At 45.2% G+C, this 27,246-nt stretch overlaps 1 protein-coding gene across 1 annotated transcript; it reads right to left on the bottom strand.

The window, feature by feature from the left end:
- Positions 1 to 2,942: 2,942 nt before the first annotated feature.
- On the bottom strand, positions 2,943 to 26,698 carry LOC134489785 (vomeronasal type-2 receptor 26-like). The gene is made up of 6 exons (XM_063292651.1): positions 26,552 to 26,698; positions 25,490 to 25,729; positions 8,226 to 8,465; positions 5,626 to 5,783; positions 4,608 to 4,717; positions 2,943 to 3,919 (listed from the first exon to the last, which is right to left on the bottom strand). Exons 1-6 carry the CDS (start codon positions 26,696 to 26,698, stop codon positions 3,018 to 3,020), a joined length of 1,797 nt encoding a protein of 598 aa, XP_063148721.1. The 3' UTR covers positions 2,943 to 3,017.
- Between the last annotated feature and the right edge of the window lie 548 nt (positions 26,699 to 27,246).

The raw sequence follows: 27,246 nt of genomic DNA, 5'->3' as shown, positions 1-27,246 counted from the left end.
ACAATAAAGTAGAATTAGCTCATCTGGTTGTGTTTCCTGTCTGGTCCACCTGGGAAGGCTGCATGAATTCACCTACCTTCAATACTCTGGCCCCGATCCCATCACAAATGGGGAAGTGGAGGAAGTGGTCGATAATGTCCTCTACTTGACCAACAGCACAAGGACCGAGATGATGTTCAACAGGACATTTATAAAATCTCCCTTCAATCTGCGAGCAAAAGGATGTCAAAGTCTTTCTCAATCAATCAATATTTTATTATGGTCACAGACCAGAATTACAAATAAAATACAAATGTATACAAATACAGATAAAAATGCATTAAAAACAATAAAACGAAAGATGGTAATATTAATGGTGGGATCATCATGGGCAATCAAAGTCTGCCTAATTTTACAGACAGTATAACAAAATGTAGCTACGTTCAAAGAAACTGGATCATACTGATCAGATAGCAACAAGTGTACATAAAAAAGATCAGAATTTCCCAGGTATTTTATCAAATAGGGAATTATAAGATGGGTCCGTGAGTCCTTATAGAAAGCACAGTATAGCAGGACATGGGCTGTAGTTTCAAGAGCCCCTTGCCCACAGGGCCACAATCTCAGCTCATATGGAACTTTTTTGTATCGGCCCTCCACAACTGCTGTGGGAAGAGCATTGCAACATGCTAGAGTTACTGCCCTTTGGAATTTGGAGACAGTTGTATCATGTAAATATCTCACCAGTTTATAAAAACGGGTTTGATTGCTCAGGAGAACATTCTTAGGTAGAGCAGACAGGTCCTGTTGGACTTCCAGATCTTTGATATGTTGTTTAAATGCACTAATAATTAATAGCCCATTATTAGGAATATGTCCCTGGAGAAGCCCAAGATGTTGCAGTTTGGGGGAAATTGTCCTGGACCATACTGATTTGTAATAGTTCTCAATAAGGAAGGAACTCAAACCTGTGGGAAAGACCAGTAATTTCAACCAATGTGCTGTAATACAAGTCCATGCACCTGCTTTGACTCTAGACAGCCCTGCCTCCTTCCTTAATACTCCATTTGGAACGCAGGGGGTACCTGAAATACAGCCCTTGGGAATTTGGACTGAACCCTTTGCAGTGCAGGGCTAACAGCTGTCCTACTTTGGAATAGAAAAACTTCAGAATTCTCTCCAGGTCAGCTGCACAAAGCCCTGGATGTAATGGATTATTTGGGCCCTTTCTGGTTGGGCTTTGGGCCTGGTTTTAGCACTGAGACTGCCTTGGCTTCCCCTGTGATTGATCTTGCAAGGATCAGGATGGGGGAGTGCAACCCTCTTGGTGTTTCTCAGTCTTTCAGAGGCTTTTGATACCATCAGTCATGGCCTCCTTCTGTACTGCCTTTGAAGACCGGGTGTGTACTATAGTGGTTCTCCTACTTCTTGAGTGGGCAGATCCAGCTGTTGGTTGTGCGGAGGAAAAGGCCAATCCAAAGCCCCTCAGTTATGAGTTGCTGTGAGGCTCAGAGCTCAGTTCAATCCTCTTTACATGAAGCCACTGTGAAAAGCTATCTGTTGACAAGGGCTCAAAGTAATTTCTGGGCCTGGGCTCAAACCCTTGGTAGTGGCCCTGCCTCCTGTCCATCAAGGCCATTCCCTACATTTCTCTACGTCTACTGTATCATGTGTCTGCTGATGATCCCCAGTTTTGTTTGTTGGTTTGTTTGTTTATCAAATTGATGCACTGCCCATCTCACTATGGAAGTGACTCTGGGCGGTTTACATTTCAACCCTGTTCTGAACAAATTGGTCTCCCAGTGCCTGGAGGCTCTTAGAGTCTGGATGGGGAAGCACGAGCTTGGGATCAGTCATAGCAAAGTAGAGTGGCTTCAGGTGAGCGTAGGAGAAGTTTGCCAAGATTAATTTGAACCGGAAACCAAGACACAATTACACTGAAGCTCAAATTGGTTTATTAGCAGCTCTGGAGACAGGCCAAAAGAGGGGTAGGGTTACAGTCCCTCTCTATTGACATATGCAAACTAGAGTATTTGGATGATTTGGTACAGCAGTGAAGTGTTTGATTTGCGGTAGGGCATCAGGCATCTAGTGAGGCCAGGGAGCACACCAGGAGATGGCTATGAGGTCATGGGGCAGGCCTACAAAGACAATGGAAGTTTTAAAAGAACAAAGAGGCAGAATGTCATGGACTTTGTTTCCTTCAGAAGAGTTCCTGTTACAAGGCTTATCACCCTGTCCGTGTTTCCCAGAGTCTGTGTTTGCCTCTTAGAACCTCTCCCAGCCTTTCATCATTCCTTGTCCTTCTAAATGTTTTATGGCTAAGCTGAGAGTTTAGTTTCTTGCAAAGGGGCATTTGGGGAATTTGCAGCTTCAAAAGGAAGACGGCCAATCCGGTTTGCATCTGACAGTTTGGGCAGAACAATTGAAAAGAGGCTTGCGGAGGGAGCTAGGAGGAAAATGAAGAGAAAGACCAGTTTGAAAGGACAGGTTATCTGCCAGGAAGTGGATGGCAACAGTCCCTTTGCCAAAGAGGTAAAAGAAGGGGCAGTGGGGAGAGCTGGCCCTTTAAGGAAGAAGCCTGTCTTAGGTGCCCAAAGGGAGTCACCTGAGCCCTGACAGCCAATAGGGGAAAAGAGGAGGTTCTGACAGGTTTGGGGTGGGAAGAATTCTGAGCCTTTGGAGAGGTAATAATAAACTAGCTTGTAATAATAAAATAGGCTTGGATTATCTTTCACGTAGTCTCCTCTCTGGATGTTCCAATGTCCTTTATCAACCCCACTGTGCAAATTTCCAGAGATGTATCCTGTTGGGGGTAAACTTAATAAAATAAAATTGTATCTTAACTGGATGGATAAGAGTTGAAATGAGCTACTTGATCAGCACAAGGGAAGTTAAAGTGCTGTCCATGCTACAGATGCAGCCATGGATGGTTGGTCCTTGAACAGAAGAGAGGTGCCCAAAGGTATCATTTGGGAGATACAAAGAGGTGTCAGATGTCTCTCCTTGAAAAAAGGATGAATAAGAATCATTTTTATCTATTTTACTTTTATGATTAGCTGCTCCTTTGTATTCAGATCTGGTCTTAGTAAAATGATGTAGCACTTGGGGAGGAAGATGCAGCCCAGCAGGCCAGCACTGGAGGCCAAGATGGAGAAGACCTGCAGGGCCACCATGTATTTCCCCTTGGTGCTCAGGTAGGTGGGCACAAAGGAGACCCAGATGCTGCAGAAGACCAGCATGCTGAAGGTGATCAGCTTGGCTTCATTGAAGGTCCCAGGCAGATTCCTGGCCAGGAAAGCCACCGTAAAGCAGGCAACAGCCAGGAAGCCCATGTAGCCAAGAGCAACATAAAACATGGCATCAGAGCCTTCATTACATTGTAGGATGATCTCTCCAGGCTGGGTGTGCATATCAGAGTCAGGGAAGGGTGGAGAATTCCATAGCCAGAAAGTACATATGACAGCTTGGACACTGGAACAAGAAAGAATGATGGAGTTGGCCAAGCTCTTCCCCAGCCATCGCCTCATTCTGTTTCCTGGCTTTGTAGCCAAGAAGGCCAGCACCACCATGATTGTTTTGGCCAAGACACAAGAGACAGCGACAGAGAAGATGATGCTGAAGGCTGATTGTCGGAGAAGGCAAGTTGCTTTCCTTGGAGGACCAATGAAGAGGAAGGAGGTTAAGAAGGAAAGAAGGAGGGAGAGGAGGAGAATATAGGATAGGTCACGGTTATTGGCCTTGACTATTGGAGTTTCTAGATGTTTAATGAAGATGGCTAATACCACACAGGTAGTGAAGGACAAGAATAGGATAAAGAAAACCAGAATGATCCCCAACTTTTCTTCATAGGACAGGAAAGTGATGACCTTGAGGATACATTGGGTTTGTTCCTGATTTGGATACTGATCTTCTGGACACTTGGTGCATTTTTCTGCATCTGAAAAAAACAGAATATATCCTTTACTGCTTACCCTTGTTTGGCTTAGAGCTGATACCCTCAAAATAGTAGAAAAAGCAAAAAATATAGAAATGGTTTAGGCAAGAGTGAATAATTCTCCTTATGGGACAATAACAGTTGAATGAAAGGTGGGTGATATCCCTGAGCAGAGCTCCTGCTTGCATTAGGGGACATTCCAGGATTTTCTTTGCACAGTTGAAGTAGCAGAAATGGGTGGTTCTAAAGTCACAAAACAAACAAACAAACAAACAAATAAACAAGCAGACAAAATCTTTGCCAGCTATAAGGGTGATTCAGAAAAAAATGAAGTCTAGTTTCGGTGTTTACTAGATGGCAAGTCAATTGGACCCAAATTGTCCAAACTGGGTGAAAACAATGTTGGTTAAATATTGGTAAAAGAAGCTCCTCCAGGATGGAACTAAAAAAAATATGATCCCAAAATAGATCATTTGCCTAAATTGTCTTGTGTCATCTGATACTGACCCAAAAGCTGTCATCTCTTGCATCATTTGTAGCATAAGATCATGACCCACACAATGGATATGGAGGCAAACAATGTATTTACTGTACTTATTCTGAAAAAGCCAGGTTACAAAATGCCTTTCCAGAAGCCCTTCCATGGAAATCATCTGGGCAACTTGTCTTCCCAGGAGGTGTTTTCACCCACCTTCCTGAGTGGAGATGGTTCCTTCTGCACAGGGAAGACAGAGGTAGCAGCAGATGGGTTCTCCTTCCTGAGCCCCCTTGGCCAATCCAGGTTGACAACTTTCCACACACCTGGAAGGAGGGAGAGGCTATTCAAAGAAAGAAGGAACAGCAAGAAAGAAACCTGTTTAGATTGATCTATGGAGAGAGAAAGAGAGCCACTTTGGTGCAGTGGTTAAGGCACCAGGCTAGCAACTGGGAGACCGTGAGTTCTAGTCCTGCCTTAGGCACAAAGCCAGCTGGGAGATCCTGGGCCAGTCGCTTTCTCACAGCTCTAGGAAGAACCACTTCTGAAACCTTGCCAAGAAAACTGCAGGGACTTGTCAGCTAGTTGCCAGGAACTAACATTGGCTTGAAAGCAGCTGCCTCCCCTCAAAAAAATGGAAAGAGTCAATCTTCTGCTTTGGGTTGAACCTGGATTACTTTGGAGCCACTTACAAATTGAGAGGGTGGGACGTACTCGTTTCGATTCCAGGACTGAGTAGCAGCTTGAGAGCCTCAATAACCCCTCTCAACTCTTGGATTTTCTGATTCAAATTTGAAACCTCTAACGGACCTTAAACCCTCATCAGTGACATGAATACTGCTTCTCTGTCTCTCTCCCTTCATTCACTTTCTTGCCTTTGGTGTTCCTCAGTGCCAATTTTAGAGTTCAAGTTCTTTAGGAGCTAAGTCCATTTGGGAACCTGCTGGTGCTTTGCTGATGAAACAACACTTTAAGGGTCAAAGGTAATCTGCTTTTAAATAGCGTATTTCTTCCGCACAGTTACTAGAAGAGCTGGGGAAAATGTCCTCTCTCTTGAAGCTCAACAGTTCAGTGAAATCACCAGGCACTCAAAGGCACAGAGAGTTCATTACAGAATTTGAAAGCTTTGGAGTCCGTGAAGTGGAAAAAAAACATTTTCCCTACCTTCTTGAGCCATTTGAGTTTTGCAAAACCACCCTGATCAAGAGTGAACTTGAGGTCTGGGGCTCCCTGCCTTTCTAGATCCCCCAGTTTCACTCTGACGATGGACTTGTTGGGGAACATAATCCAACTCATGACGTCAAAGTCAGCTGCTGGCTCTCTGCTTTCATCCAAATATACCCCATCCATGGAAACGTTGTGAAACTGAGGGCTTTGCAGGAATGGATGGAGCTAGAAGGGAAGAGAAGAGAAAACTGCAGGATGCAGAGGAACAATCTGACAAGTTGCCCCTTTCATCCACTGTGCCCTTATGGTGCAGAATTCATTCTAACATGAGTAGCTGTGAGTGTCTTTTTAGCATTTCTACTGGCCTTCTTCCATTACTGACTGTTTTTATGCTCTTTCTTTTGGGTTTAGAAGTTTGGGTTGACTTGGTTTAAGCTTAGAAGTTAAGCAGAATTGGGCCTGATTAGGAATTGAAAATAAGATGATCGGAAATGATATTCCCAGAGAAACCTTTCCTGACAGCCAACAAGAAACCTGCAGGAACATCCCCTTGAAGTCAATCAATCACGTTGATTACAGCCCTAAGGCCAGACACAATAAAACTATACATACTAACAATCTTACATTAATACATATATGTACGTAAAAGCAAAAGCAATCAATATACTATGATCCAAAATTCATTTAAAATAAAAATCCAAAATGAATTAAAATAAAATACTATGTTAAAAATTTCAAATCTAAGTGATGGTGTGGCATATTTTGCAGAGGGTAGCACAAAACCTGGGAGGATATTTTCAGGTCCTTATCTGAAAGAAGTAGCATTAGGTAGAAGTCACTCTCCCTACCTGGAAATTTCTTCAGTAATGGATATATAAAGCTCTGTCTAGAGTCCTTATAGAGGGAGCAATAGAATAGCATATGGCTTAGGGCTTCTATTGAACCGTCTCCACATGGACATAGCCGAAGGTGCATGGGAGTACCCATAAAACGTCCGAAAAGGACTGCTGAGGGCAATGCGTCCAGCCTGGCTAAAGTAAAAGCTTTACTCCTTGAAGTCACCAGGAGTCAAACTCAATTCAAAGGGACTTGACTTCTCGACTTTCTTAGAGGTGTGGAAATCGTTGTAAACCAACCAGAGTCCCCCCTTTGGGGGGAGATGGGCGGTGATAAAATGTGATAAAATTAATTAATTAATTAATTAAAGCCTTTACACATGTGCAAACCTGTGCTCTGAGAAAAATGGACTTAATCTCAAGACCGGCTACTGTGTGTGATGCATTTGGAACATCATTAAAAGGATCAGGGAGACACTGATTCCATCACTACGTTTGGATCCCACCACTGGGGTCCGTTAGTTCTACTAAGCTTGCAGACAGTAGAACCATTCCAAGGAGTTCTTCACCTCATCACATTTCATCTCCCTGTTGTGTTTTTAGCATGATCAAAATAAACTAATTCCAATTGTCCATGATATGGAGCTACAGATCTGATTCTCATGTAGAGGAGATGTAAAGTAGAGAATACCTGCCAAGGCTGAAGCATTTGAGCTTCCACTTGGTAGCTCCTGTTCCTCACTCTTGTGGTGGGCCTGGAGGAATATGCCGTGTTTATGGCATGCGCCACAGCCCAGAGGCTGCTGTAAATGTGATAACCATCAAGAGACAGGATTTGTTCATGCTCTTTTGGAGAAGGGATCCTCAAATCTTCTTTTTCACGGCACCTTGTCCATCCTTTCACAGACCCAGCTGGCTTTGAGTATAAACAATGAAACCCTTCATCTACAAAGCTCAGAATGGAAGAGTAAAGGAGAGGAAAGTTGTCATCTATTGCCCACTTATGCCTGTGGATAAGAAAGGATAAAAAACCATAGAGGGAGGGGATATACTGTAGAGACTTTAACTCCAGAGTAAAATCCCACAAAGCGGTGGTGATCCAGACTTTGTCAACTTTGGGCTCTATAAACATTTGCATCATTACTTGAAGGAAGAATATTTGTCCTAGGAAGGAACTTGCCTCCATGTAACAAACCAAAGCATTGACTTTTCTCCATTTGTTCAACTGGCCAAGAATCTTCTCAAAGTCCTTGAAAGAAAAGGCAGTTCCTAATGAAAAAGCAACACAAATGCCCTTCTTTGTCAGCATAGGAGTCAATGTTCTTGTGAATCTCTCTCCATTCTCAGTGGTCGGAGCAATGAGTCCTATCAATGTCCACCTAAAATGCAAGAGAAGTTTGACAATCCCTGGATATTGGGAACCTTGCCTGGGGAGCACTCCGTAGAAAAAAGGGAAACGTTTTTTATCACTCAGAACTTGTGAAGCAAAAGCATAACTGATCTGAAAAGAAAAGAACAAACTTTGGGTCAAACCAAAGGAACTACCCTCTCACACAACTTGTCTTCCTGCAGGATCTGCTCATACCCAGCACATCTTCTTGATGGACTTTGACTGTAGGATTTTTCCCTCAAACATTCCCAGCATTGGCTCCTAACCTCAACTGGGGTCTTGATGAAGAGGAAAGTGGCCGCTTTCACCATTTCCATCCTTCCCCTTTGCCTGCCATTTTTAGATGGAAACCACCCTTGAATTTTTTAGAGAAAACCATGAGTGGAATAGAGCTGAGAAGCTGCCATGCACAAACACACACAGATGCACATGGAGACACACCTGAGGGATTTTGTAGTGGCTCAGTATGGCTGAAATCTGGATGGAAATGTCAACTTCACCCCCTTCAAGGACAGCCAGTATATTTTTCTGCTTCCCACAGTTATAGTTTGGAACATTGGCCTCCCCAGTTGAGAGCAGGTCTAGCAAGGCATCTGAGGTTACTTTTTCCTTGAAAAAATTGTCATTGATAGTGTAGCCCAGGGTGAGGTTGGGTAAGAGGCGGGGATCCTGGTTGATCTCCTGAATGGCAAAAAGGAAGGACAGAATTTTCCAGTATTGTTTGTATCCTTTCCTGTCAATAGATGCATATTATATCACCATCAAGAACATTATTATATTTTAAAATGCCCCTTGCCCTTCAGTGCTTAGCTAAAATTTTATTTATTTATTTATTATTCACATTTCTATCACTGCCCATCTCCCCCCAAAAGGGGGACTCTGGGTGGTTTACAATAAAATTCACCTTAACACCACAACATCATAAAATCACCAAGTCAACACCTACAATACCAACATAATAGATAAATATAAATACGGAATCCAAGTGGGAAATTTCCATTCGGCAGGGAGAACTCTACATCACCAGCCACCCCCAGGAAGATCTGTTGCCCTTCCCATCCCAAGTGAGGCAGCAGATCCAGGTCTTCAAACCCTTCTGGAAGGTTGGGAGTGAAGGGGCCTGCCTCACCTCGGGAGGTAGAATGTTCCACAAAATGTATTTGTTAAAGCGAATGCACAATTGCCATCTATTGTTGATTTTCGTGAATGTTTTCAACTCTTGATGGTTTGCCTAATGATTCAAGTGATCTGGGGAAATGAGCAGATTCTGAAAATCTTGTCGCAGAGAAGGAGAAGGAGAAGGAGAAGGAGAAGGAGAAGGAGAAGGAGAAGGAGAAGGAGAAGGAGAAGACAATTGAAAGACATTGCTGTTTCACTTCAATTGTCTTACAAGCATATATAACCTAGAATTCCAATATATGCATGCCATAATATAAATAAATTAAATGGCCCTAACTATAAAACTCTCAAAATTATGTTGGACTTGGACACATGCAGCCCTTCCAGGGGTTATACAAAATAAAAGGAGCCATCAAAATTTTGTCTCCATGGTCACATTGGAACCGGAACATTTTTTTCTTCATTGTTTTTTTTCCAAGGAGGTGAAGAAATGCATTAGTGCTAAATGGGAAGGAAAGCAAGAAATGCTCAAAGTTTGCTGTAAATCAGAGAACATTCTTGTAACTTGGTTTATTCCTTTTTTCAAGGAGGTGAGGCAATGGGTCTTACTTGTGCTAAGTGAGAAGGAAAGAATTGCACAAATGTGTTGTGAGAACATTCTTGGGACTTCATTTGTTGTCTCTCCCTCTCCCTCTAGTGATTTGCTCCCCTATGAACATCAGTGACTCTTCCATTTGGAAATTCCTCCTGATGTTCCTAATGGCTCCTGTGAAATGTACATCCATTGGGTTCAGCCATGCTTTGGGACAACAGAGAAGACATCTGCTCCACCTCAAATGTCCCAGCAGGCATCATACTTTTCCTTCAGCTCCTCCACCCTCCTTCTCCTTTCAACCATACTTTATTGCTCCTGTTTTCTAAGCTAATCTTACTGAACCATCTTAGGTGCTAGATATGGTGCAGGGGTGGCAGGTGGAGAATGGAAAAGCCATGCCTTGACCCTTCAGCCACAATCTCTGACTACTGATGTGATGGAGGTAGGATTTTCTTTTGCCAATTAAAATGATGGCAGGAAGATCTTGTGCCTTCCACCATCTCACTTCAGTATAAGCTTCATCAGCTACAATCTACAAAAAAATTCCCCAATGACATCCCCCAGAGATAATACAAGACAATCATTTATTCAAATGCCCTGAAAGGGGACAGGCCATAGTAGTTAAAGAGAACTGCTGTTTTGGAAATTGGCAAGGAGTGGAGAGATCTTAATACCGTCAAGCACCCGGTGACTTACTTGGAAATTTTAGCAGAGGGAAAGTTGTGGAAGCTGAATAGTGGATGCTCACTTTCTGTTGCAGAAATGACACCACTTAACAGATGACTTCCTGGCCTGTAATGATTCCGTGGGTCTAATTCATCCTTCCCCAAAGTTAGAGAGCATTTGGCTTTGAGCATCCCAGTGACTGCGTGGGGAATCAGAAGCCATAGTAACAGCATAAGAAGACATGCATTTCTGTGCATACCTGATTCATATGTTGGGCTTGATTTCCTGAACCCTAGAAGAATCCCTAAACACCTCCCAAAGTGCTCAGAACACTGATGCTTCAGTGGCTTTTATTAGCTTCATAACTGAAGGTGTCACATCAGTGGCCCATCTGTTGCCTGCCCAGATTCTCTCTGGTGTCTTATCTAGCCAGATGTTCTGATGCAAGATATTGCCTCCTGTTGCTCTTGACTCTCCGTGAAAGTCAATGGTTGGACAACTCCCTGGAGAGTGAACCAGCAGAAGAAACAGACAACCATCATCACCACCATCACAAAAGAACTATGCAGTTGGGAATTATAAGCAAAGCAAGCATCATTTCTGTCAGACTCTGAATCCCACTGAGCACAGTGAGAAAAATAAATGTCTCTGAAAAGCCATCAGTGCAGCTCTATAGTCTAATCTGGGTGTTAATTCCAACGGTGCCCCGAGTCCAAGTTCAGCCCCTGTGCTACAAAGAAAGAAGTCCATCCCTGATTGAATTCATCTGCCCTCATGATAGGACAACCGCACCAGTGCAGAATGGCACCTCTCTTGAAGTCCCTGCTGTGGTTACCAATAGTTTGGTTTCTGGGCTCAATGCAAAATATTCGCTATTGTCTGCAGGATCTTAGACATTGTAGTGCTGGCTACGTGACGAACTGCCTTGCCAGGACTGAATCTGCTTGTTCAGTACAAACACCTTTAGAGTCTCTTCCTGCAACAAGTGTGTGTGGGATGGGCTTAGGGCTTAATGGCAGCTTGTGCAGTGGCCCCTCTGCTTTGGAATTCATGTCCTCAGAGGTCCCTCTGGTGTCCTTCCTCTTCGCATTTCATAAAGCAGTTCATACCAGTTTGTAATGGTTGCCTAATCCCAAATACTCAGTCTCACAAGCTCGGGCTTAAAGATAACTGATTTATTAAAGGAATAGCATGCAAATACAGAGAAAGCTGAGAATGAGCAAAAGCGTGCCAAATACAAACTTAAAAGCCTTGCTTCCAACCCAGTCCCGCCCCGAGCGCCCGTCAGCCACCACCCCCTCCCAGGTGCTAGCAACCGTTACACGCGCCTGGGAAAGTAACCTTGAACAGGATTGCAAACCCAAACATACATTCCAAAGTAACAAAACAAAGAACAGAGCATGAATGGGAAATACCAGCAAACGTGCAAGCTCAGTATACACGGATGAACGGTTTGACATGTGAAACGTTACGATGTTAACAGAACATTGAAACGGGGAACATGACACAGCTGGATCCCTCCTGCTTAAGCCCTGGTTTCTTGTTTATAGGTGTTGGGTCTTCATTTGGGGAGGGTTTGTTAGTTCCATGTAGTTGTATTCTCTGTTTTCTTTCCTGTTCATCTCCCAGAGTCACAGGGTTGGGGCAGGTTTCAAAAACTTCAAATGAAGAAATGAATGGTCCCTTCCAGTTTGAGGACACCTGTCAGAGTCAAGCCTGCCTCTGACTCGGAACGTGAAACCCTTTCTGAGTCAGAGGAGGAAACAGAAACTTACTGGGCTGAAACTCAGTATTCTTATTCTGCCATGCAAAGTTTTTCACAGAAATCTTTTATCTGCTCCTACACCAAGGACGCTTTTTCTGTCAAACGCTGGAGACGGTGCAGAGAGAGGGAAGAACGGGAGGCTCTTCCCCAGGAGGAGACGGATCAGATCCTGGCTCTTGACAACTATTTCATTTCCAGCACCGTCTGGGCTGTGTCACGAGCCTTACATGCAGCCTCTTCATCCAGATCCAAGAGGACAAGGAACAAAGGTGGCAAGAACACTGGAACCCCACACTTGAAGGCCTGGCAGGTATCTCTCCAGCCGTTGGGCATAAATTTTTCAGTGCTAAGAGCTGAACAGCTTTCAACTTGCTATTCAAATAAAATATTTTCATCTCTTCACTTTAAAAATATCCCTGCTCGAAACTGGGAAAACAAAACTCATGGATCAGCAGAGTCCAAGGTGCAGATTGGCCAGGATTCGGGGGAGGATTTGAATCCGCCAATCAGTATGCACCAACGAGGAGCAGAAGAGCATGCGAAAGAGAAGGGAGCCCGATTGGCTGTGGAAGGGTCCACGCATGCCAAGGACTGGGATAAAAGGCAGACACGTGAAGAGCGAGCTGCCGGAGACAACTGATCCTCCGGGACTCCAGCTTCCATGGGAGAGTCCCGGCCTGCATCGGAGACCGCGTCTGTTGCCGAAGAGGAATCAGCGCCTTTGCTCCACTCTGAAGAGGACTTGAATATTCTGCTGCCGTTGAGGATCCTTTGCTCACTGAGCCCAGCAGTCTCAGTTCTGCTTCCAGTCTTGAAACTCCACGACCTTCCAAGAGGCTTCCTGGCACCTGGAAACGCCAGTGCCACCATATGCCTCCGGTTCCATCCAGCCATGCGTCGTGTGTTCAGCCATGTCCAGGTATTTCACACCTATCTTGTTCTGGATCTGGATTCCAGCCCAGTCTGGGGCTCTCAGCCGAGTCCAGTCTTGTTCCGAGTCTCCAGTCCAGAGAAGCCAGCCCAGTCTGGGGCTTCCAGCCAAGTCCAGCCTTACTCTGAGTCTTGCTTCTCTTCTCCAGTCCTGGAAATCGAGTCGAGTCCAGCCATGTTTCCAGCCATGCGAGTCTTGCTTGAGGTCCCAGTTGCCGGCTTCCAGTCCAGTGTGGGTCTTCAGCCCCATCCGGTGTACCAGCGCCAGAGTAATTCAAGTATTCTTCCGGTTTGAGACTGTGTAACATACGATGGGGTGAGGTCTGCTTCAGGCATAGCCTCCAGGGTACAAATCAGTGTGTCCCACGTTTCATTCAGTGAGGACAGGAGGATATAGGATTTTGTGAGAGGTGTAAATTCCATTCCTCTCTCCTGCAACTCAACAAACAGCTGCTGAATATAATGCAGGTGCTCAGGAAGGCTATCTCCTTCTGCAAGGTAGGCTCTGTACAGCTTTTTTGTCAGAGTAACTTTACTCCCTGCTGTTGCCTTTACATATAAGTCTCTCAAAGCGTCCCAAAGTTGCTTTGCAGACTGCATGCCTCACACCTGGACTAGCTGATTGTCCTCAACTCCCAGGATAATGGTGGCTCTAGCCCGCTCATCCTGCCTCAGCCATTCAGCACTGGGATTTTGGGGGTTTTGCTCACCAATTGGCAGCCAAAGATTCTCTCTGCGAAGATACATCTCCATCTTCAGGGCCCAATTCAAATACTTGGTCTCTGATAGGTGCTCCAGAGGCATCGCTGAGGGCTGGGAGGTAGCCATGGCTTCTTCCTTCTTTTGCAAGTCACCTCAGCTGGCTTCTTTGTCCTGTAGACCAGCAGTTGCTGGAAAATCTCCAGGTGGCTCCAAAGAAAATCTTCACAGGTCTTTGCTACCTGCCTTTAAATTGTGTATGAGGTGTGGAGCAGATCTCTCTATTCTCTCTGGGGTGTTACTGTGCTTTCTGGGTTTACTGGGCTGCTTCCTGGGCCCATCACCAGTTGGCAGAGTGCTAGAAAGCATTTGGCCCAGGAGAGATCAGAAAAGTCACACACCAGGCATTTCTATAAAAATAAATTTATTTACAGAAAGCACAAAGACATATTTACAGGCTTCTGCATTCTCACGGGCTCTCTGAGAGCTGCTTACTCTCTACATGCCTAAAGAGAAGGGATACTGAAACTAAACTAACTGCCCTTGCTTCAGGCTAGTAACAACGATTACACCTGAAAAGAAGACAATTAAATTCAACTGGCCAAAATCATTTGTTACCATAGTAACTGTTGGCAGAATGCTGGGAAAGCCTTTAGCCCAGGAGAGATCAGAAAAGTCACACACCAGGCATTTCTATAAAAATAATTTATTTACAAAAAGCAAAACAAAAGCAAAACATATTTAAAGGACTTAGCTCTCATTGAGAGCAAGCCTGGCTTGCTACATATCGGCAGAGAGAAAAAAAGAGGAAGTAAGAAACAAGTCCGGGCAGGATCCTCCCCCCAGGCGATTTGCATGAAGCACGTGAAAGGAGACAATCAAATACAACCTCTTCACCCGGCCAAAATGATGAGGTATAATAGCAGTCTTAATCGTTAGTAGGAAAACCTCAACAGTAACCATAATCTGTAGCAGAAAAAACAATATACCAATACGTGTGCCTTTGTTTCTGGCCATGCATCGTGTGTTCAGCCATGCTCAGGTATTTCACACCTATTTTGTTCTGGATCTGGATTCCAGCCCAGTCTGGGGCTCTCAGCTGAGTCCAGTCTTGTTCCGAGTTCCCAGCCTTGGTCCGAGTTCCAGCCTTGCTTCTAGTCTCCAGTCCTGTGAATCGAGTCAAGTCCAGCCATGTTTCCAGCCATGCGAGTCTTGCTTGAGGTCCCAGTTACCGGCCTCCAGTCCAATGTGGGTCTTCAGCCCCATCCGGTGTACCAGCGCCAGAGTAATTCAAGTATTCTTCCGGTTTGAGACCTGTGTCTCCAGTACCCTGCGTTCCAGTTCACCCAGTATCCCGGTTTCCAATTGACAGGTCCTGCCCCACTCTTCCATTGTGGCCCATTTGGGTATGACTGAATCCAGTTCTTCATATTTCAAAGGACTGAATTATTGTAAATAGTTATTTAATAAAGAGTATTTTTGTATTCCTCTGCCTGGTTTCATAGTCTGAATGGACAACCCCCTCCTATTCCCTACCTGCATAGAAGGTCCAGTCAGATACTGTGGTCGACAGTATCAAAAGCTGCAGAGAGGTTTGAAAGGACCAGGAGACACACTCAACCCCCATCCAGGTCCCTGCAAAGGTCATCCAGGAGGGTGAACAAAGCTCTCTTAGTCCCAAATCCAGATCTGGATCTAAGTGGAAAAGGATTCAGATTCTAGAGCCCAGCATTGCTTGCCAAGATGGGCGGTGAAGAAATGTGATAAATCAATAAATAAATGCTGCATGGTGGACCCACTGCCTCTGTCTCAACCACCTTCCTTCAAAAGGGGAAGTTGGAGACTGATAGCTAATAGGACCACCGGATCCAGAGATGGCCTCTTCTGAAGGGGGCACAACACAGCCTCCTTCAGGGCTGCTGAGCGCAATCCCTCAGGCAGAAAGGCATTATCAATCTCATAGGCGGAGGTGGTTAACTTAAGTGCTCCTCACAAGGCTCCACCTGCACGTGGCAGGGGACAAAACAGACAGCCCCAATCCACAAGTGAGTATGAACCTGAAAGGAGACTCATCAGCTGCCAGGTAGAAAATGGATCTCCAAGGTTGAGGTGGGACAGAAAGAGAGAAAAACTAGCAGTTCAATTGGACAATGCCTTGTAAGACAGTAGGGCTGGAAATTACGAAGTCAGTCAGAAACGGAGTGCTTGTAATGCAGTTCAGGAAGATGGACTTACTCGTTTACTTGGGTTGCAGGAGTTGTGTTGAAGCTTAATGGTTCAAAAACAGACCTGGTTGCAGAGACGATGCCAGCAATGGAAAGCTCTCCTGGTCTGTAATAATTCTGTGGGTCCATCTCATCCCTCTTCAGAGTCAGGAGGCATTTGGCTTTGAGCCTCCCGCAGACTCCCTGGGGCAAGAAGAGCAGCAGAAGCAGCAACATGAATTTGTTCCTGACAAAATGTCTCTTTTGAACAACAATCAGGAAGGAGAGGTGGGGAAAAAAGAAAAATCCCTCTTCCAAGACAGAAGCTTTGGTGGATTTCTTAATCCAGGCAAAGTCCATCCAAGGCTTCATTTTTGAAGGGGAGAGAAGTCAGCACAGCCCCTACGTGTCCTCAAAGCCTCCCCAGGCTCTCTCTTCCTCCAGATCCATTTATGTGCCCGATACTCTCCAATGCCATGACATCAGCCACGAGGGACTTAGTGTGTTATTGTGATAAAAACATGTTATTGACATGTTTGTGTCAAATCTGAAAATTTACATGAAGGCTCTAGTGATTTTGCATAAATACAGTAAATCACCGTGATTTGCCTAACTGTTGAGAGGAGAGACATCCCCTCTCTGAACTCTGAATAGATCAACCGAGAGGTGCACGAGGGGAGAAGTCACCGATGGGAACCCAACTTTGAAGCCGAGCCTGTGAGTGAGACCGGAGAACTTGGCCCTAAACCTCTCTAAGGAAAAGGGTGTAGGCAATCCAGTCTCAAGACAGGCTTTTACCGGAGTGTGGACAGTCGCACATCAGTATGGATTTGGTGGGTCTTGATCTGTGATGGACTTCGGATATTTTATTCAAGTTAGCCCAGCATCTGCTGAGATGGGAGTTGCTTCTCTTTTGAACACAGCCAAAGATGGGGACCAAAGAAACAGTTCCTGTTTACTTGTCTATTTTGTGTTACTTGCCAAACTAAAGCAAAAGTCCTAAGAAAAATAACTTCTGTGTGATATTAGCTTCATCAGCAATTTGGCTTCAGATCATGTGACTGGGCTATTCCCAGTTTTTAACGAAGCAACCTTTGGACAATACCTATATTAATGATTGACCTAAACTTGCCCATAGCCTGCTCCTTGAGATCAATCCAAATGCTTTGAGAAATCAACAACTGTAGCATAACACTTAGGATGTGATTGCTTTGTGTATTTTTCAGTACTGAATGGGAACATCAGGCAGGGATCAATTGTTGCTCTACCCCCTGGAAGTCTTCTTGTTTGGCATCTATAATGCTCTCCTCAATAGCCCATATGTTCAAGTTAATATATACAGAGGTACCATGCACCTAACTTGCTAAATATTAGACGGTTAAAAGGACTATAGCTGTCCAGATTGTTTCTATCGCCCTTTGCAGATAAGGGCTCAACTAGGGATACTCCCCAGTTATCCAGAATCCCGGCTTTAGGATTCATGCATGAAGAAAAGGTACTAGCCCTGGGGCCACCCCTTTGCGTCCGATTGGGTGCACCCTGGTGGCATCTTGCCATTTACTGTGCCTTTGCCAGTTTCCAGCTGCACTTTCAGGGGGGAACCTCTTCGCTCCTTCCTGGAGGCCAGTCAGGGATCTCAGCTTGGAAAGCCACTGATGGAAGGTCCACCCCAACCGAGTCCATGGCTGGATCTTCAGAAGGACTTTGGAGCTTTTTCCCAAGGCCCAGCTGGGATTCCCCACCAGGGGCAGGAAGGGCTTGCAGCCATTTTGGCTTTTGTGCCTGGCATTTTTCTGCCTTTGTTGTTGATGTTCATTTTAGGTTTAGCTGCCTCCTTCTCCTCCTTCTCCTCCTCCTTCTCCTTCTCCTCCTCCTTCTCCTCCTTCTCCTCCTCCTTCTCCTCCTTCTCCTCCTCCTTCTCCTCCTTCTCTTCTTCTTCTTCTTCTTCTTCTTCTTCTTCTTCTTCTTCTTCAGGATTCATCGACATAGAAAACCCACTGCTTTCAGGAATCCACTTATTAGCTTGACTCTTGAGTGTGAGAGCTCATGGGGAAGCCTGGAAAAAGTTGGGCGGCTAGAATGAACAGCAGAGAGGTGTTGTGCTCATCTGTGGTTCAAAGCATTTCTTCCTAAATATTCTCCAAGCATGCAGGTTCTTCATCCTATAAACCATCTTGTCCTCCAATATTGAATGGAATTGAGACAACTACATTACCTGGTCTTGTTTCTGGACATCCCCAAGTGCATCTGCTAGACCAATGTGAAAGATATACAGGCATATCTTAGATATGTAGATACTGAGTGCTCTCTGGGTAGAAAGGAGTATACAAATCAAACTCATAAGCATATGTTGAATGTCTCCTTTCTTAAGAAAAAGTCATTAAAGCAGTTGACCCAGATACAAGAAGCAAAAACTTAAGATGGAGTCCCATCTCAGTCTCTTCTATCTGTAGCTTAGTTGGTTGTAGAGTGGAAAAATCAATACAAGGATTAAAGTCTGCTGCAAAGTGTCCAGCGAAGAGACATGAGATGTAAGGAAGTTAATTTGTGAGCTAAGGATCTGGTTTCTAAGTCTGTAACTAGAAGAAGTCAGAAGTAAGAGAGATAGGATCCTCAGAGAAAGGTTAACCGAAGGAGAGATTGTGGAAATTGATGGTGGCTGCTGTTCCACAGTTAGATACAGAATTGGGGACCTGTAGAAGACAGGGGGTCTGACTGCAAGAGGAGAGAGACAGGAAAAGAAACTTAGAAGAGTTAATAAAAGTATGAAAAGCTGTGAGTCTGAGATGGACCAGAGACCCGCAAACACAGCCATGCCTGGGATGGGATGGAGTGGAGGAGGAGGGATTCACCCTGGAGCAATGGCTAGGAGAAATAGGAAGTCGAAGGAGAACTAGACAGGGCAGCCTAAGGAGATGAAGGGAACAAGAGGTTTAGATAGAAGATCTACTCCTGAGTAATGAAGAGGTCAAGGGAGAAACCACCAGGCTTTTCTCCCTACTCCACTGTGGCCCACTGGGATTCCTCCCCCTTAAGTCCCACTGGTAGAGGGGCAGCTTGAGGTGTGCCAACAGTCCAGGAGGATCAGTCAGCTCTCTTGGCCATTCAGGAGGGAAAGAGGCTGGCAGCTTCACCAGTGAAAGCGGGTGAATTGCAGGAAGGATTCAGGACTAAAATCAGAGCAAGGAGAATCAGGCTGAATAGGCCAGACAGAGGAGATCCATGAGGGGTCAAACAGCCAGAACAATTGCTGCATGAGCTTCTTGCAGAGAGCATTGTGTTCGGGAAGATTTTTTGATTAAGTATAATCCGTGCTTTGGAAATGCTCCTTTTTCTGGAGAGGATGAACAGCTAGCTCTGAGCTGCCCTGCCAGGACACAGGGAGAGTCATCCCATTGAGTTCCATAGCTCAAGATTTTCAGCAGCCTCTGAAGGGCCTGAAGAACTCAAGGAACAGCCATCACCAAACAGAGGCCCACAACTAGGATCTGTGTTACCCGGGACAAACATGGAATCTGTGCCCATTTTGGCACCCCCCCCCCCCCTCAGTGCTGTTTGCCCCCCCCCCCCCAGCTGCAGTGCTGACCGAACATACAAGACAAAACAAAGGCCTCTTGTCCAAATTCAGTCGGTGATTGCTCGTCAATCTACCATTCCTGGAGCAGCCCACCCAAGGTGAGCATTCCTAATCACAATGTTGCCAAAGTGACAAGACATGCAATGATGGAAACTCCATTCTTTCGTTCTTACCATCATATGAAACTATGGAAGGAGAGAAGATTGTATCACAGCACTAGGATGCGTCTTTCATCACTTGCTCCTTCCTTCCATGCTGGCAGGAATGTGGGGCAGAGGCAAAGGGCAGAGTGACAAAATGTTTCTTGTGATATCACCATGCAAACCCCAGGACATTCCTTGATGTGCAAGTAGAAAGGCTGGGGGTTGTATGGTGACACCGTGAGACCCGTTTCATTTCTCCATCACTGCAACATGCAGTGCGCACTTACAGTAACAAGACCCAGAGTGGAACGCTCCAGCTCAGATCTTCATTCTGGCAGAGGGGTGCAGATGGTCTTCTCCACTGATGGAATCCTTGGTGCTCTCTGAGCCTTGTTGTTTTCTTGTGGACGTTTCATTGCCAGACTAGGCAGTGATGATGTTGCCTAGCCTGCAATGAAACATCTGCAAGAAAACAACAAGGCTCAGAGAGCACCAAGGACTCCACAGTTCAACCCTAAGCTGCAAATATTTGCTTCGATTGGTACTTTTCCACCTGTTGGATCAGCCACAGAAACACAGTTAGCCTGCGAGATCGATCATCTTGATGTCTAATGTTGAGCATCTCTGTCTGAGGTTATATAGCAAGGGCAAAGTTCGCTGGAGGCGTCTGTTCTCTTTGGATCTTCCCAGGGAAAGGGGGACATGCCAGCTGGATGCATGTATGTATATTTACTATTTGATTTATATACACCCAACTCCATACAGATGCATGGCAGCTTACAACAAAAGTAAAACATTCACAATGCAGCATTGTTTTTTACAAGACATTGATTCAGAAAGAGTGGGAAATTAGGCTTTAGCATAATGAGACCATTGAGAGAAGAACGAGAGAAATAGTCTATTACCCTAAAAATAATATTGATCTAAAACACTGGGTGGGAATTATACCGCCAAGAAAATTTCATGAGGATCAGTTTCCTATTTCACTTTTAGGTATCAGTTGGTGCTTAGTATTCGGTTCCAGTCTCAGAGATGGGGAAGGTACGGAATGAAGATGACTTCATGACTTTGAGAAGAAATTGTATCGTGATTTATGTCTTCACAACATGCTGCTCCTTTGTATTCAGGTCTGGTGTTAATAAAATAATGTAGCACTTGGGGATGAAGATGCCACACAGCAGGCCAGCACTTGAGGCCAAGATGGAGACGACCTGCACGGCCACCGTGTACTTCCCTTTGGTGCTCAGGTAAGTGGGCACAAAGGAGACCCAGACGTTGCAGAAGACCAGCATGCTGAGGGTGATCAGCTTGGCTTCATTGAAGGCCCCAGGCAGGTTGTTAGCCAGGAAAGCCACCGTGAAGCAGATGGCAGCCAGGAAACCCATGTAGGTGAGGGCAATGTAAAACATGAGAGTGGAGCCTTCATTGCACTGCAGAATGATCTCTCCAGGCTGTGAATGCATGTCAGAATCAGGGAATGGGGGAAAGACTCCTAGCCAGATGGAACAAAGGATAGCCTGGATGTGCGAACAGGAAAGGATGATGGAGTTGGCCAAACCTTTCCCCAGCCATCTCCGCACTCCATTCCCTGGCTTGGTGGCTAGGAAGGCCAACACCACTGTGATTGTTTTGGCCAAGACAGAAGAGACAGCGATTAAGAAGATGATGCTGAAGACTGTTTGTCGATGAAGGCAGGTGGCTCTCTTTGGCCGGCGAATGAAGAGGAAGGAGGTGAAAAAAGAAAGCAGGAGGGAGACCAGGAGGATGTAGGAGACATCCTGGTTGTTGGCCTTGACGATGGGAGTTTCTCGGTATTTACTGAAGATTCCCAAGACCAAGCTTGAGGTTCAGATTAGGAGTAGGGCAAAGGAAGTAAGGATGATCCCCAAATTCTCTTGCTAGGACAAGAAGGTGATGGATTTTAGGATACATTGATGAGAATGAAGCCAAACCGCAAGGTACTGAAAAAGTAGTGTTAGAGCTCAGATAATGGCGGGATGATTCCAACCTATCTTGCTGGACTTAATGGGACAGCAGAAATGCAGAGAATGTAAACAAGCATCTCATCAATGGACATTCAGAGGACTAAAAATAAGAGGAAATCCAAGCCTCCTCTTATGAGAGGTGGCAGCGTACATCAGCATGAATAATTTGAGATCTGGCCAAGTATAAATAATTCACTACTATACTATATTTGGTCACTCAGTGGCTGTCAAGCACTGATTAGGGTTCCTGTTTTCAATCATAAAATAAAGATACTGTTATAGCTGTTTTAGCCTTTATGGCAGCATGAGAATTGGTGTCAATATGGTGGTTGTTACAATGAAAGAGGAGACCTTGGTTTTCAAGGAAGTTCTCTTAGTGAAACACGGTTCTTGGCTCACTCTACACAAATATCGTTACCTTGTCGTGGTGCTGGAGCTTGAGCACCTCAATGATGCCATGAGCTAAACCGTGAAGGGCCACCCAAGATGGGAAGGTCATGACAGAGAGATCAAACTAAATGAGATCCCTGGGGAAGGTAATGGCAACCCACCCCAGTATTCTTGCCATGAAAACTAAATGGATCAGTACAACCAGAGATATGTTGGTATACCATCGGAAGATGAGACCCCCAGGTCGGAAGATGGTCAAATGCTACTGGGGAGGAACAGAGGATGAGTTCAACTAGCCCCAGATGTGATGACGCAGCTAGCTCAAAGCCAAAAGGACGGTTAGCGGCCGACGGTGCTGGTGGTGAACGGCGAATCCGATGTTCTAAGGATCAACACACCATTGGAACCTGGAATGTAAGATCTATGAGCCACGGCAAACTGGATGTGGTTATTGGTGAGATGTCAAGATTAAAGATAGACATTCTGGGCGTCCGTGAACTGAAATGGACTGGAATGGGCCACTTCACATCAAATGACCACCAGATCTACTACTGTGGACAAGAGGACCACAGAAGAAATGGAGTAGCCTTCATAATTAATAGTCAAGTGGCTAAAGCAGTGCTTGGATACAATCCAAAAAACGATAGAATGATCTCAATTCGAATTCAGGGCAAGCCATCTAACATCACAGTGATCCAAATATACGCCCCAACCACAGATGCTGAAGAAGCTGAAGTAGAGCAGTTCTATGAGGATCTGCAGCACCTACTGGACAACACGCCTAAAAGAGATGTTATTTTCATCACAGGAGACTGGAATGCTAAGGTGGGCAGTCAAATGACACCTGGAATTACAGGTAAGCATGGCCTGGGAGAACAAGACGAAGCAGGACATAGGCTGGTAGAATTTTGCCAAGACAACTCACTCTGCATAACGAACACTCTCTTCCAACAACCTAAGAGATGGCTTTATACATGGACTTCACCAGATGGACAACACCAAAATCAGATTGATTACATCCTTTGCAGCCAAAGGTGGCGGTCATCTATACAGTCGGTAAAAACAAGACCTGGAGCTGACTGTAGTTCTGATCACGAACTTCTTCTTGCACAATTTAGGATCAGACTAAAGAGATTAGGGAAGACCCACAGATCAGCTAGATATGAGCTCACTAATATCCCTAAGGAATATGCAGTGGAGGTGAAGAATCGATTTAAGGCACTGGACTTAGTAGATAGGGTCCCGGAAGAACTCTGGACAGAAGTTCGCAACATTGTTCAGGAGGCGGCAACAAAATACATCCCAAAGAAAGAGAAAACCCAGAAGGCAAAATGGCTGTCTGCTGAGACACTAGAAGTAGCCCAAGAAAGAAGGAAAGCAAAAGGCAACAGCGATAGGGGGAGATATGCCCAATTAAATGCAAAATTCCAGAGGTTAGCCAGAAGAGATAAGGAATTATTTTTAAACAAGCAATGCGCGGAAGTGGAAGAAGACAATAGAATAGGAAGGACAGGAGACCTCTTCCAGAAAATTAGAAACATGGGAGGTAAATTCCAGGGAAAAATGGGTATGATCAAAAACAAAGATGGCAAGGACCTAACAGAAGAAGAAGAGATCAAGAAAAGGTGGCAAGAATATACAGAAGACCTGTATAGGAAGGATAACAATATCGGGGATAGCTTTGACGGTGTGGTCAGTGAGCTAGAGCCAGACATCCTGAAGAGTGAGGTTGAGTGGGCCTTAAGAAGCATTGCTAATAACAAGGCAGCAGGAGACGACGGCATCCCAGCTGAACTGTTCAAAATCTTGCAAGATGATGCTGTCAAGGTAATGCATGCTATATGCCAGCAAATTTGGAAAACACAAGAATGGCCATCAGATTGGAAAAAATCAACTTATATCCCCGTACCAAAAAAGGGAAACACTAAAGAATGTTCAAACTATCGAACAGTGGCACTCATTTCACATGCCAGTAAGGTAATGCTCAAGATCCTGCAAGGTAGACTTCAGCAGTTCATGGAGCGAGAATTGCCAGATGTACAGGCTGGGTTTAGCAAAGGCAGAGGAACTAGGGACCAAATTGCCAATATCCGATGGATAATGGAAAAGGCCAGGGAGTTTCAGAAAAACATCTCTTTCTGTTTTATTGACTATTCTAAAGGCTTTGACTGTGTGGACCATAACAAATTGTGGCAAGTTCTTAGCGGTATGGGGATACCAAGTCATCTTGTATGCCTCCTGAAGAATCTGTATAACAACCAAGTAGCAACAGTAAGAACAGACCACAGAAGAACGGACTGGTTTAAGATTGGGAAAGGAGTACGGCAGGGCTGTATACTCTCACCCTACCTATTCAATTTGTATGCAGAACACATCATGCGACATGCTGGGCTTGAGGAATCCAAGGCTGGAGTTGAAATCGTTGGAAGAAACATTAACAGTCTCAGATATGCAGATGGTACCACTTTGATGGCTGAAAGCGAAGAGGAACTGAGGAGCCTTATGATGAAGGTGAAAGAAGAAAGTGCAAAAGCTGGCTTGCAGCTAAACCTGAAAAAAACCAAGATTATGGTAACCAGCTTGATTGATCACTGGCAAATAGAGGGAGAAAACATAGAGGCAGTGAAAGACTTTGTATTTCTAGGTGTGAAGATTACTGCAGATGCTGACTGCAGTCAGGAAATCAGAAGACGCTTAATCCTTGGGAGAATAGCAATGACCAATCTCAATAAAATAGTTAAGAGCAGAGACATCACACTGACAACAAAGGTCTGCATAGTTTAAGCAATGGTGTTCCCCGTAGTAACATACAGCTGTGAGAGCCGGACCAGAAGGAAGGCTGAGAGAAGGAAGATCGATGCTTTGGAACTGTGGTGTTGGAGGAAAATTCTGCGAGTGCCTTGGACTGCCAGAAGATCAAACCAGTCCATCCTCCAGGAAGTAAAGCCAGACTGCTCACTTGAGGGAACGATACTAAAGGCAAAACTGAAATACTTTGGCCACCTAATGAGAAGACAGGACACCCTGGAGAAGATGCTGATGCTGGGGAGAGTGGAAGGCAAAAGGAAGAGGGGCCGACCAAGGGCAAGGTGGATGGATGATATTCTAGAGGTGACGGACTCATCCCTGGGGGAGCTGGGGGTGTTGACGACCAACAGGAAGCTCTGGCGTGGGCTGGTCCATGAAGTCACGAAGAGTCGGAAGCGACTGAATGAATAAACAACAAAAAACTCAAATATTACACCGCTTCCCACCAGCCTCTTGACTGCTCTAATGCTGGGAGAGTTGGATGGAAGGAGAGAGAAGAAGAGGACAACCAGCAGCAAGGTGGAGGGGCTCAGTTGCAGTGCCAAAGAGGCCTCCCTTGGAAGACCTGGAAGATCAGGTTAGGGATAGATTGTCATGGAGAAAATCTATCTATGTATTTGCTAAGAGTCAAAAACAACTTGATGGCACATAATCAATCAATCAATCAATCAATCAATCTATCTATCTATCTATCTATCTATCTATCCATGTATCAATATCTTGAGTTCAAGACTGTTAATCCACAAATTCAAAGCATTTGTGAGACATTTTTGAGAAAAAGTCTCATCTGGGGAAAACTCCAAGCCACCCTCCCTCTCACACACCTGTGGGACTTTGTAGATGCCCAGTGTGGCTGCAATGAGGATGGATAGGTCAGAGTTGGCCTCTTCCAGGAGAAGCAGCAGGTTTTTCTTCCTTCCACAGCTGTAGTTGGGAACATTGCCCTCTCCAGTGGAAAGCAGGTCCAACAGAGCACCCAAAGTCATTCTTCTGTCTCGAAAGTTGTCATGGAGGTTGTAGCCCAGGGTGATGTTGGGTAAGAGGTGGGGATCTTTGTTGATCTCCTGAATGGCAAAAAGGAAGGACAGAACTTTCCAGTACATCACATCTCCTTCCCTGAAAATATTTGTGCATGATGTCATCATTCTGCTCCAAGGAAAAGGAATGTTCCCGAATTAAGTGTCTCTGCCTAATTCCACATCTCTGCATCTCCTCTGCTTTCACTGAATTAAAACCAGAACTGAAGCTGCCCAGACAACCTGTACCTCAAGGGTTGTGCCCTACCCCCCAAAAATGCTTCCTGGCTCTTAAGAGATGTCTCTCTAGCAGTCCATAATTAGTTCAAATAATTATATAACTGATCCAACAGGAGGAGAAGTCCCTCTGCACCCCTCTGCCAGAATGAAGGTCTCAGCTGCAACATTCTTAAATACATTGTTTCTGTAAGTGTGCACTGCAAAGGACAGTGATGGAGAAATGAAACGGGTGTCATGGTGTCACCATACAGCCCCCAGCCTATTCTACTTGCACCTTGAGGTAAGACCCAGTGTTTGCATGGTGATGTCATGAGAAACATTTTGTCACTTTGCCCCCTTGCCTCTCCCCCATATATCTGCAGGGGTAGAAGGAAGGAGCAAGGGACGAAAGACACACCCTACTGGTGTGATACAAACTCCTCCTCATCCATATTTTCATGTGATGGTAAGAACAAAAGAATGGAGTTGGCATCATTGCATGTCTTGTCACTTTGGCATCACTGTGATTAGGAATCCGCCCCTTTGTCCTTATGGGCTTCCAGAAATCTTGGGTGGGCTTCTGTAGAAAAGGTAGATTAAGTTTCGACAAGGGGCCTTTGTTTTGTCTTGTATGTCTGGTGACGGCTGTACCGTGAGGCCTCCAGACCCTTCAGAGGCTGCTGAATTACAACTTCCAGGTTCTCTTGCCACTGGCCAGGCTGACTGGGAACGATGAGAGTTGTGGCTCAGCGGCCCCTGGAAGGCCACAGGCTCCCCCTTCTTGCTCTGAGAAAACATGGACTGTTTCTGCTTTATATGGAAGACGCACAACTTCCAGGTCAAACCTTTCCTTGTGTTCCTTGATTGTCCCAGTGGAGGTCCACCCTCCATCTGAAATCCGCACAGCCTTGCAGACATAGAGATAGTATCACACACGTGCAAGAAGAGCTTGAGCTACTGAATTCAAGGGGATGACTCTCCCGGTGTCCTGGCAGGGCTGCTCAGAGCTAGCTGTGAGAAAGCCAGCTGGAAAGGAGCATTTCCAAAGCACAGATTACACTCAATCAAATAATTCTCCCCAACACAATGCACTCTGCAAGAATCTCATGCAGCAATTGTTCTGGCTGCCTGATCCCTCTTGGATTTCTTCTGCCTGGCCTATTCAGTCTGATTCTCCACCACTCCATTTTCAACCCTGAGTCCTCCCCACAATTCACTGGCTGGTTTTCAGCTGGTGAAGCTGCCAGCCTCTTTCCCTCCTAAAAGGCCAAGAGAGCTGACTGATCCTCCTGGACCGTTGGCACACCTCAAGCTGCCCCTCTACCATTAGGAGTTATGGGGGTGGA

Source organism: Candoia aspera, chromosome 2, assembly GCF_035149785.1.
Source record: "Candoia aspera isolate rCanAsp1 chromosome 2, rCanAsp1.hap2, whole genome shotgun sequence".
In the NCBI taxonomy this organism is placed as follows: Eukaryota; Metazoa; Chordata; class Lepidosauria; order Squamata; family Boidae; genus Candoia; species Candoia aspera.
The sequence above is the reverse complement of the archived record's forward strand: the minus strand, read 5'-3'. Positions and strand labels throughout refer to the sequence as shown.